Source organism: Electrophorus electricus, chromosome 12 (genome assembly GCF_041902795.1).
Source record: "Electrophorus electricus isolate QZ-2024a chromosome 12, ASM4190279v1, whole genome shotgun sequence".
Classification (NCBI taxonomy): domain Eukaryota; kingdom Metazoa; phylum Chordata; class Actinopteri; order Gymnotiformes; family Gymnotidae; genus Electrophorus; species Electrophorus electricus.
Window position 1 is genome coordinate 15021530 of NC_137508.1, and position 10950 is coordinate 15032479.

Consider the following 10950-nt stretch of genomic DNA (forward strand, 5'->3'; position numbering starts at 1 on the left):
TACTTAGGGGGAAAACTGTAATATTACAATATATTTCAGCAACAAGTATTAGCCTCACACGAAACCAACCAGAGCATTGCTTATTCGTACATTTCTTTAAAAAATGTATTATGTTCTGGTAAAAGTTAAGTAAAATAATAGGCTATGTTAAGAATGCATAAAGTCGAACATACTCGAAACAGAATGGACAGGTGTTTATCCGCGGTCCTTTCCTTTGCCTAATTACGACGTGTCTCAAATATCAAGTGTCTCTAATTTCACGATGGAGCTGCATTCATCCTCAGGTCAATGATGTTTCATGCGACCGCTAGAGGTTGATGTGAATCCTCTTGAGTGTGGGACGGACTACTGGTTTCAACACTTTTTTAAAGGATGTAGGCTTCTCGCGCTGGAACTTCATTTAGTTTGAGCAGTGAACACTGATTCCACGAGCTGCACGCACATGCCCTTCTAGTCTCTCGAGCTTGGCCAAGATGAGTAATTTATTGCTGTTCTTCGAGCACTAGCTGCGCAAGCTGAAAGAACTGTATGTAAGTTGTTTTTGCCTTATTAGAACCAATTTGTATGTAACAATAGAGATTTGAGGGAGAAGAGCATCACTCACAGAAGTTTGCTACAACAGATCAGAGCGCGTCAACGGCAGTGATTTGAAGAATAAATGCGAGGTGATGTGAGGCGTCGCTGAACAACCTGAGAAACAAACCGACGTTTTTGACGTTCTGGTTGGAAATAAAGAAGCAAGTAAAGACTGCTTATCGAAGGGGCATACGGATACAGTTTTTATGTATTGTTATTTTTCATTCTTGTTAATCAAGAAAACATATCACAAAACACTCATTGATATTATTAATGGTTGAAGCGTTGCAATGGAGGGTATCAACAAGCCAAGATCTGCATTGTGAAACGATATTATAAGAGTCACTATGAAGGTATTGACACTTTATGACGGGGCAGCCTTTGGACTTCTGTGGAGTTGTCTTGGTTTTCTTCAGAGTGTTCAGTGCGGTTTAGGGGATAACCATGTGCATTCGAGCTTCATTTACAGGCGGTTGCGTAATCACGAAAGGAGAGAAATTCAAAGAGAAATTCTATCGATTCTGGGTTTACCACATCGTCCTAGGCCGTTCTCCCCGGGGAAACAAGCATCATCGGCACCCCTGTTCATGCTAGATTTGTATAATGCTATGACGACCGAGGAGGAGGACGCAATAGTGGAAAATACTAGGAAGGGGGTCAATGGAAAATCTCTTGGAAATTCGCGTAAAGGCTACTATGGGTCTCCACATGGATATTCTCGCGTGGCGCAGCCCTACCGCGCTGCAAACTTGACAAGTCAGAGTCCACCTTTGGCTACTTCTCATGACACCAACTTTCTGAATGATGCCGATATGGTTATGAGTTTTGTAAACATGGGTGAGTATGATCTGAAAATTGTAACGCGTAAGTGTGATTATTTATGTGCCCTTCGTCTATTGCACTCATGTCACATATAAAACAATTTAAGAGCCTGCTAACATTTTACTTTTTTCATAACTAGTCGATATAGCTAAAGGTGGGACTGCGAACAAGCTTCAAATTAATATATATATATATATATATATATATATATATATATATATTTTTACTATGGATGTAAACCTTTAAAGTGCTTTGCATTTCTCACCGTTTATTAACCACTTGCGAAATAACGTTTCAGTCAGTCTAACGGGATTTAGCTGGTTAAAAGTATTTTGCTTTGGTCTAAATGGTCAGAAATAGGTTAAAATAGAGTAGTAGCTGTGAATAATACTGATAAAAGCAATAACATTAAATGGTCACTATGTTTGACCACTGATGCTTTGACTACATGCATCAATCTAATTCCGTTTTATATCTTTGCAAATATGAATGTATTTCATTGTGAAAGTGCATTTCTTCTATATTACCGTTCCTAAAGTAACATTTCCTTCAGATTCTTGTGCAATAATCTAAATGGTAAAAAAGCAGGTGAACTTATATATATGTTTTACAACTTTCCATTTACAGCATGTTACTTATGAAAATATAGCCTAACCTTGCACAAGCAGTATGTCCTTGAAATCTCCTTAAACTATATAAAATGGAACAGAGGCAATTGCAGGTTAGAGATGAAATTGAAATGTCCTCTAAAAATTGTTATTATACCGTTTTTTTTTTTGTGAAAAAGAAAATATTCCATATTAATAGCCTCCATAATGTCCATTCCAGCCACATTTAGATGGGACATATGATGCAAAGGCATTTAGAGACATGCATGGTATATAGTGGGGAAAGCTGGAAATGTTAATTGGCTAGGACATGCTGAAGTGTTTTGTTGAATTCATGTCGTTAAGGTTTTTTTATTTTTTATTTTTTATAGTAGGCACTGCATTCTGGAATGCTGCATGCTTTTAAAAAGAGGCATGATGATAAGCATGATTAACACTGTAATGCTTCAGTAGCTGTGACCTCTCTCACCCAGCACCTCATACAAACTTATCAAATGACTGTCTGACCTGTGGAAAATTTGCCTTAATTATTTCCTGTTGTTAAAGACTGGACCAAGTGTAAGGGTAGCCTGTTTTTGTTCAAGACCAGTTAGGTCAAGACCTTATATGTTTAGTGGCTGTTCTAAAATTAGAATTCATGATCATAAGTTGATGTTGGTGTGTTTAACTGTAGGTAAAATTATATTTCATGAGACTAACATCTTGAATACCTAAACAGGTGTTTGTGTGTGTGTTGTTTATGTTAGTTATTGTATTTAGAAGAGGAAAAACAGCGTGTTGGCGTGAGAGTGAAAAGTAGGTCCGAAATGTTGGACGGACCTTTGAAAACCTTTCAGTTAAAGTGGCCCACAGAGAAAGCCATCACATTGAACACACTACGTATGTTTTCATTTATAATTATGTGAGGCATACACAGTCCACTTTAAAAGAACAGGTCTCCTAATTCATAGTGAGACAGAATTGAGGCAAACAAATCCATCCACACAGTACATAATACTAAACAGTGTTTTAGTCTATGATCTGGCTATGAAGGGCACAGATTTAATTATTAACACTTTAGTGTCAAATGTTTTGATGATGTGATGAATGGGGCATATTAGATAAGTTCTGTGAGGGTATAAGGATAAGGGATGAAAAGAGCCACCTTTTTATTCAGATATCAATATAGAATTTCTAATCAACTGTCCTTGTCCTAAACAAAATGAGTACTACTCAAATCATTGCAACCAAAGCAGGAAACATCAAAAAATGACTCTTGACCTTGACCTTTTCAGTGCTCAGAGTTATAAAAATATTCAATGATATAGTTAAGATTTTTTCCTAGGGTAGTAACAATACATATGTCTGAAATAACAAGAACCAAAAAACAGACAGAACCCACATACTAACATTAATTCAGTCATACTAAAGTAACTGCATTACAGTTCACTGCTCAGGGTACATATCCCGTTCCAACAATTTATACATTTAATTAATCCTATGATTGAATCTCATGCCATTTATGGCTTGACAGGCTCTGTATCCCCCACCTCTGTTGTTAATTAGCAGACCAGGCTAGCAGTTGAGCCTGACCAGCTGGTATAACGCAGGCCTGGCCTCTGACCTCTTCCTGTTAAGTAACCACAGACTTTCACTGTAGATAAATTATCAGAGAAACGTGGCTGCATTATTTCTGTGGCACTGTGGATTGAAAACACACTGACAGTACTGCTATAGCTGCTCCTCAGCTGCAATGCTGTCTGCCTAGATGTCAATTTGCACTTTTTTATTCTGGGGGTGGTGGGGTGTGTGGACTTTTATATGGCCGCTTGCATGATTTCAGCACTTTAAGTAGACCATTATGTGTGATAGCACTTATCACTGTAGTGTATTAAGACCTGCATGATATAGTGTTCTATAAACATCTGCCCAACCAGATTCTAGATATATGCAACTTTCCATGTTTATAAAGTGCTTTATATAAATTTTTTATCTTGTTATCTTTTTAGTCTGTTGTTTCAGCTGTTCTTTTATGCTTCTGTAGTAGATATATATTTAAGAAAACATTCAAACTGTGGTATAACTTCAAATGTATTACTAGTAACATTTTTATTTTATTAACATATTTCATGTATTTTAAACAATCATGAGAGGTAAACATCTGTTAGGTAAAATATGTGGACTATGCAATTACTGTCAGTCTGTCTGCAAGAACAAAAGCTTTATCTTGTGGACTTGCCCAAGCTGAAGGGCAGAATGTCATCAGTGGAGGCCTGTTTTGCTTAACATACAGTTCATTCATCATAGTGAGAGGATACTGAAGGATCACAGCTCTGAAAAAGCTACCTCAGCCGACTTGATTGATTTAATGGAGTGCATATTGCTTTCTTTCTTTTTTTCTTTGGTCGTCAAAATGTTTAGATTGGGCGAATAATGTTAAAGAATTTTGATCGATGGCCCTTTTCTTCGAGAAACCCACGGCAGACACTTCACGTGTAAGACTATCTAATGCCCCTCCAGCAGTGAATACTTTGCCGAATGAGCTAAAGCACACTCAGTTAGTTACCAAAGACATTGATGAGATTTATCTAATGCAGTTTGGGTGTTTTTTGTTGTTCTTGTTTTTTTGTTTTGTTTTGTTTTGTTTCTTTTTTCCAGTGGAGAGGGACAGAGACTTCTCTCACCAGAAGAGACACTATAAAGAGTTCCGTTTTGACCTGACTCAGATTCCGGATAGGGAAGCTGTGACTGCAGCTGAATTTCGCATCTATAAAGATCACAGTCATGGCAGATATGAAAATGTCACACTTAAGGTCTCCATATACCAAGTTATCAAGGAATATCAAAACAGGTGAGTACAAAAAGTTGCACATCTGATCTCCTAAATAGTTAAGTTATGGAGTTAAGTGTACTACTAGTACTGACTCACTGAATTAAGTTTATTTAACACAGGTAGTATTACTGTATTAGGAAAGTCTTTTATCTTAAAGGCACTTATAATATTTTATGCTCAGGCAAGCAACTTGACACAGGATGTAGAGGGGAAAAGATTTGTTTTGTTTCTTTTTGGAGCAACCTGCGATAGATGCAAACGTTGCTTTTAACTGGTGAATATAAATATTCGTGATGCTGACAGTCTATGGTCTTTAAAAATTTGACAGCACTGACTGGAGTAAATTTCATGCCTTTAAGTTAAACCCTGTTTTACATTTTCTCTTGTGGAAATGGTCTTTTAAAACCATGGCTGATGGTAAAAACACTTTGGACAGGCAATCAGGCAGAAAATAAAAGGACATCCTGTTTACACTAGCGTGCGTCTGGAGTCTGTCTGGAATCTTCTTTAGTGGTGATTAAGCAGTGTGTTTCAGGAAGTTTTAAGAGCATAATTTGTCACCATTGAAATACTGACAATGGTCTTAACCTACATGTGTCAGCTAATATAGACTTGGTCTGAAAAATACATGGAAGTGGAGCTAAACAAAGAGAATGTAGTGCAGAAATGACATTTAAATGAACCATTCCAGAATACTGTATGGGCTGTTTTTGATATATACTCATGATGAAGATGATTAATTTTTTACTTAGTATTCCGAAGTATTTTCATTACTTCATGCAATATTTTTTTTCTCTACCCTTGAAATAGATTTAAAATAATTTCTTTTATTATATGCTGAAAACAAAACAAATGCCACACAATAATGTAAGTACCACACAATAATTTATTACTGAACATTTTGCAGTCAAAGCACATTGTATATTACATTTACTGCACAGTATTTTTGTTTGTCCTGTGTTTTCATATGAGTCAGAAATGCAAATATGCAAATATGTAAATATGTAATATGACATGATCCTTGACTGTAGACTCGCGAAATTGCTGGACTTCTTGTGGCTTCATGAGCCCTTATCCTAGAAGTGAAAATCTGTGAATCAGATGTGAAATCTGAAGCACGGGAGGTCTAGTGCAGCACCGTCGCTGTGCAGTGAAGAATGTATAACAGTAGTGAACAGGCAGGCGGGGGACAACCCTGTTTCTGAAACTGCACATGTGCTGTAATATGGATTTTAGTCAGCTGTGCATATGCTGTATCTCATCTATCTGTATGCAGTCATCAAAGGCCTGCACCCTATTGCTTGCCCACATCATTTAGTCTTTCTTTGTTCTATGCAGAGGAGAGACCATGTGCATGACGGAGGAGCAAGTCGCCCCTCTGCACTGCCTCACGTTCTGTTGCGAGCCTGTTCTACCTCACTCTCACCATATATGCTCCCTGATAAAGCTCAGGGATAAAGTGTTTCCATTAACAAGTCATTTGTAAGTTCTTCCCACTTATGAAGTCTCGGAAGCCCATCAGTTATCGCTTTCGATATGTCACTGCTGCTTTGTCAGACCACTCGCAAATCATCTGCTCTTAATAGTGACCTTCCGGGGAGGGGAGCCACGTCTCTGGAGAATACCCTCCAAGCCACCTGTCCCTTATACAGACATAATGTTCTTGATGAGGGAGCCATGACTTCTCAGTAGTCATACATGGGCAGTCCATGTATGACTGTGGTCTGTACTCCTGTGGTATAAATGCAATGGGAAGATAGACGTGGAGATATGGTTCTTCTGGGGCACTAAGAAGGTGATTTGAAACAACTCTGGCCATGTGAGGCCCCAAACCTGCCGGTCTGCTCTGATGCTCTGATTTTATGAGAGGTCTGGGCCTAAGACCTTCACAGATTCAGTCCCCCACTTCCTAGTTTGGATTTTTCCTTTGATAAAGGGAGTTTCACAGCTCAGCACCTGGTTTTTTAAGTATGAGCCAAGATCATGCTGCAGAACGATATTATATATATATAAAGAAAAAGAATACCTGCATGAAAGGACAGTTCAGGACTGAAAAGCACTTTGTTTGTGATGTATGATCAGAACCAGTGTGTGGGCATGGGGCATGTCTGCATGTCTGGGCCTGTTAGAGTTTCTTTTCTCATACATCATCTGCTCTCACAGTGTGTGGTCCATAGGCTGCTTTGGAACATCACTAAGCAGATTAACTAAATTGCTTGTATATGAAATTGAAGCCAAGATGACAAAGGAAGACTTGGAGTAGAACACGACTGCATTCATACTGATTCTTGTGTTTGGAATGATTAGCAGATCTGATTTATCAGGCCTTTTATTACATGCTATTTGTAAGACCTTGCACACTTACAGCTTTAACCTAAATTTGTCGTTTAGGGATGCTGAGACATTTTTACTTGATTCAAAGAAGGTCCGTGCCTCAGATGGAGGATGGCTCGTGTTTGACATCACAGCCACAAGTAACCACTGGGTGCTTAACCCTCAGCAGAACATGGGCCTTCAACTCTGTGTGGAGACCATGGACGGTAAGACAAAAACATATGCCCATTATCAAATAGAATTAATCAAATGTTGTTTTTTCCTATTCTTGTTGCACATAATGTCCTTTGAAATGCACCAGATTTTATTAGTTTTTACATGTGTACAATGCTTCTTGTTCTTTGCTGAGTGATTATGAAATGGACTGAGATAATATTGTGGAAACAGAATATTATCCCCATTATTCCCCTTGGTTTAGGGGCACATGGCAGAATGCCATAAAGATTTTATACAGTATCATATTTCAACCCTTTTCCCCACAGTGCCAAACAATGTGCAAAATATGTGCTTGAAATCACAAGGGCTTGTGTGTAGTCATTAGTTTACATAAAATGTGTTGTAGACTATTAGATAGTCTGTTGACCATATCTATAGAGTAGGCCAAACTCTGTTCCAGGCACACTCTGAAAACATGCTCCCTGCAATGTCTTTATTTGACCTGTTTGACCTCTTAAATTTTAGGTCGAAGCATCAACACAAAATCTGCTGGAATCATTGGAAGGAGTGGGCCACAATCCAAGCAACCTTTTCTTGTCGCATTTTTCAAAGCCAGTGAAGTGTTGCTGCGTTCCGTAAGGGCCACTGGGGGCAAGAAGAAGAATCACAGCAGGAACAAAAGCAGAAGTCAACAGAAAACCTCCCAGGCTCCCCGGAGTGGAGGTAGAGTGCACTTTAAGGCAGCGTCTAGGCAACACATTCCACTGTGTCTGTGGAATACATATGACACACTTTTGGAAGCACAAAGCTTTTTCAGGAAACTAAACCTAAAGTGTTGAACCTTTTTTTTAAAATAGCAGTTCTAAGGCTCCGGTTTCAGGGTCTTAAAAGACATAATTTACACATTGGTAGTAGTCATTTTTTTGGCATGTGACTCATGAACCCACTTTTTGCTGAGCTGCTTTCTGAAAACTTACAAGGCACTGATTTTGGTAACAGGATCATGTGGTCAGTGGGGATATTTACCTAATTTCATTATTGTGCAAAGTCCTTTTGGCAGATGGAAATGCAGAGGAAATGCCCAGGAGGGTTGGCTATTGGGGCCACCCATGCAGAGGTAGACTAAACAACATTAAATGACTACACTGGTGTTTGAACACTGATGGCAGGCTTTTGTTGTCTTTATCTAGATCAAAACACCAGCGAACAGAAGCAAGCCTGCAAGAAGCATGAGCTTTATGTGAGCTTTCGTGACTTAGGATGGCAGGTATGGGGCAGGCGTGAAAATGTCAGGGAAACGAACAAAGACATAGTGCGTAACATAAATCTGTGTAATCTCTCAATTTAAGTTATTCTCTCTCTATCGCTCTCTTTTTCTCTCTCTCTCTCTCGCTCTCTCTTTCTCATTCTTTCTTTTTGCTCCTTTGCTGTCTCCAGGATTGGATAATTGCCCCTGAGGGCTATGCAGCTTTTTACTGTGATGGAGAATGCTCATTTCCACTCAATGCACATATGAATGCAACAAATCATGCAATTGTGCAGACATTGGTGAGTCTTTTTAATGGCTTGTACAATGTTTCATATCTACAAAATAAAGCCAAGTATTCGTATGTGACATAAAGTAAGTTTGTGGTATCTAGCTTGTTGTATCTAGTAATATTATGTGGTATCTAGTAGTGTTACTGCATTTTCCAATTTAATATTCTGATTGATTTTTGTTGGTCTTGCAACAACAGGTCCATCTTATGTTTCCTGATAATGTGCCAAAGCCGTGCTGCGCTCCAACCAAGCTGAATGCTATATCTGTGCTGTACTTCGATGACAGCTCAAATGTAATTCTGAAGAAATACCGCAACATGGTAGTCAGGTCATGTGGCTGTCATTGAGAGTAAACTACACATGTGTTTGGGAGCTTGTTTGACAGACACAGCTTAAGCATGGTCTTGGGCTAAATTACACCAGCAGTGGAAATTATCTATCAAAAGTCATTTTAAATCTAGGACTCTAGGTTAATAAGTGTGTATAAACCTCAGTGATATTGCTGGACTTAAGTCCATACCAAATAGATTATTTTGACATTTGATGTACAGTGTTATGTATATATTAGCTCATTAATGCTGTTATTTATTTTACTTTGAAATAACTGTTTCAATAGACATTTTGCAGAACAAAAATGCCACTTGCAGATACATGTCCAATATCGAATAGTCTTTCATAAAATGCAAGCAGTAGCTGCTGTTATTACATTGGTCATCAACAATGTTTATGATGATGTTAAATATGGAGGTTTTAACTTAAGATGACTAACAATTACCCACTCAATCAAGGCATTGCTGATCTTTTAAGGTGAGACACTTTTGCTCAAGGATGATGAAAATTACCCAGTTCTTATGTTGACAGCATTGAGTTTGTCACAGTAAATTATTATTAAATATGGTAATGTATTAAGATGAAATCTCCCCAGTACCATTTAGAGTGACTAGTTAAGTTCAGATATCAGTGAATGCATAAACCTAGGGAAAACCTATGGAAGATTTGTTTGAGGTAATAGTCATCCAAGTTGCTCCTGAATTTTGTACATTTAAGCTAGTAATTGAGTAATATATTTTGGAAAACCTTTTTGAAATAATTTACTGTATTAGAACAATATTTATGTATTTTTTTTTATATATATATATATATATATATATATATATATATATATATATATATATATATATATATATATATATATATATATAATGACTGTGATGTTTTCTTTGTTCCACTTCAGCATGGCATTTTGCCATAAGTTTACAGACAGTACTTGCAAACTGCAGAATTGATAGAAAATAATGAAGAAATTTCAATAGCCAGTGTGAAAACAGAACAAAACTGTATAATTTATTCTTTTTTTTTTCATTACTACCCCTATTAGATGTACTTTGCTTAAATAAAAATAAATAAATAAATTCAGCCACATAGTCTATTCCTTGGAGATTTGCAGAATATGGCAGATGCAATTATCCAGAGTAACTTACATATTCAACAGTATGACAGTAAGTGTGCTCTCTAGAAATCAAACCCAGCACCTTTATGCTGTTAGCACCTTCTACCCCATGTGCTACCAGGTTAACTTTAGGAGCAGTCTTTTGTTTACACTAGTGCTCACACCCATCAGCTTCACCCCTTCTGATCTTGTGTCTACATTTCTGAATTGGTCCTGGCATTACATCAAATTAAACATATTAGGCTAGACCTTAACATGCATCTACACAGCTATGCTGGCCCACTGTGACCACAGGCTATCATCCTATGTACCCTTCCCTGGCTCTTGACTTGTGGGTTTTGTCTTTGTTGTGTTACATTTTTCATGGTGAGTCGGGAAGTCGAGTGACCGTAGTTCACTTAATTAAAAGCAGTGGCAGAGGTGGCCAGATGTTAAGCAGGCTAAGTTTGAAACAGAGTGTTGACGTGGGATGAATAGAAGAGGCCACCTGCTAACTTTTGGCAGTGTGGATGATTTGCATTCCTGTGGGCTGCTGCCCTGTGTGATTACTCCTGCCACTTAACAATCCCATCTACTGTTTAATATCATGGATTCCTTCCAATTCTGCTAAATGTCTTCTTTTCTGCAACACCCAGGCCCCAGATGAATGAGCT

At 37.9% G+C, this 10950-nt stretch overlaps 1 protein-coding gene across 2 annotated transcripts; it reads left to right on the top strand.

Moving 5' to 3' along the window:
* The first annotated feature begins 399 nt into the window (after window positions 1–399).
* Window positions 400–10239, top strand: bmp5 (bone morphogenetic protein 5). 2 transcript variants are annotated; one of them, XM_027022793.3, is made up of 8 exons: window positions 400–530; window positions 623–1413; window positions 4644–4836; window positions 7210–7358; window positions 7834–8031; window positions 8499–8575; window positions 8746–8856; window positions 9045–10239. In XM_027022793.3, the coding sequence occupies exons 2-8, from the start codon at window positions 924–926 to the stop codon at window positions 9192–9194; spliced, it is 1368 nt and encodes a 455-aa protein (XP_026878594.2). In that variant the 5' UTR covers window positions 400–530; window positions 623–923; the 3' UTR covers window positions 9195–10239. The 2 variants fall into 2 exon arrangements, with proteins under 2 accessions (XP_026878594.2, XP_026878587.2); XM_027022786.3 differs by having other exon boundaries at window positions 401–1413.
* The last annotated feature ends 711 nt before the right edge of the window (window positions 10240–10950 follow it).

Coding starts and splice junctions, on each gene's coding strand:
- bmp5 (XM_027022793.3), top strand. CDS start 924: ATGAAGGTATTGACACTTTATGACGGGGCAGCCTTTGGACTTCTGTGG. Junction 1,414..4,643: donor TATGAGTTTTGTAAACATGG/GTGAGTATGATC, acceptor TCTTTTTTCCAG/TGGAGAGGGACAGAGACTTC. Junction 8,032..8,498: donor CCAGGCTCCCCGGAGTGGAG/GTAGAGTGCACT, acceptor GTCTTTATCTAG/ATCAAAACACCAGCGAACAG.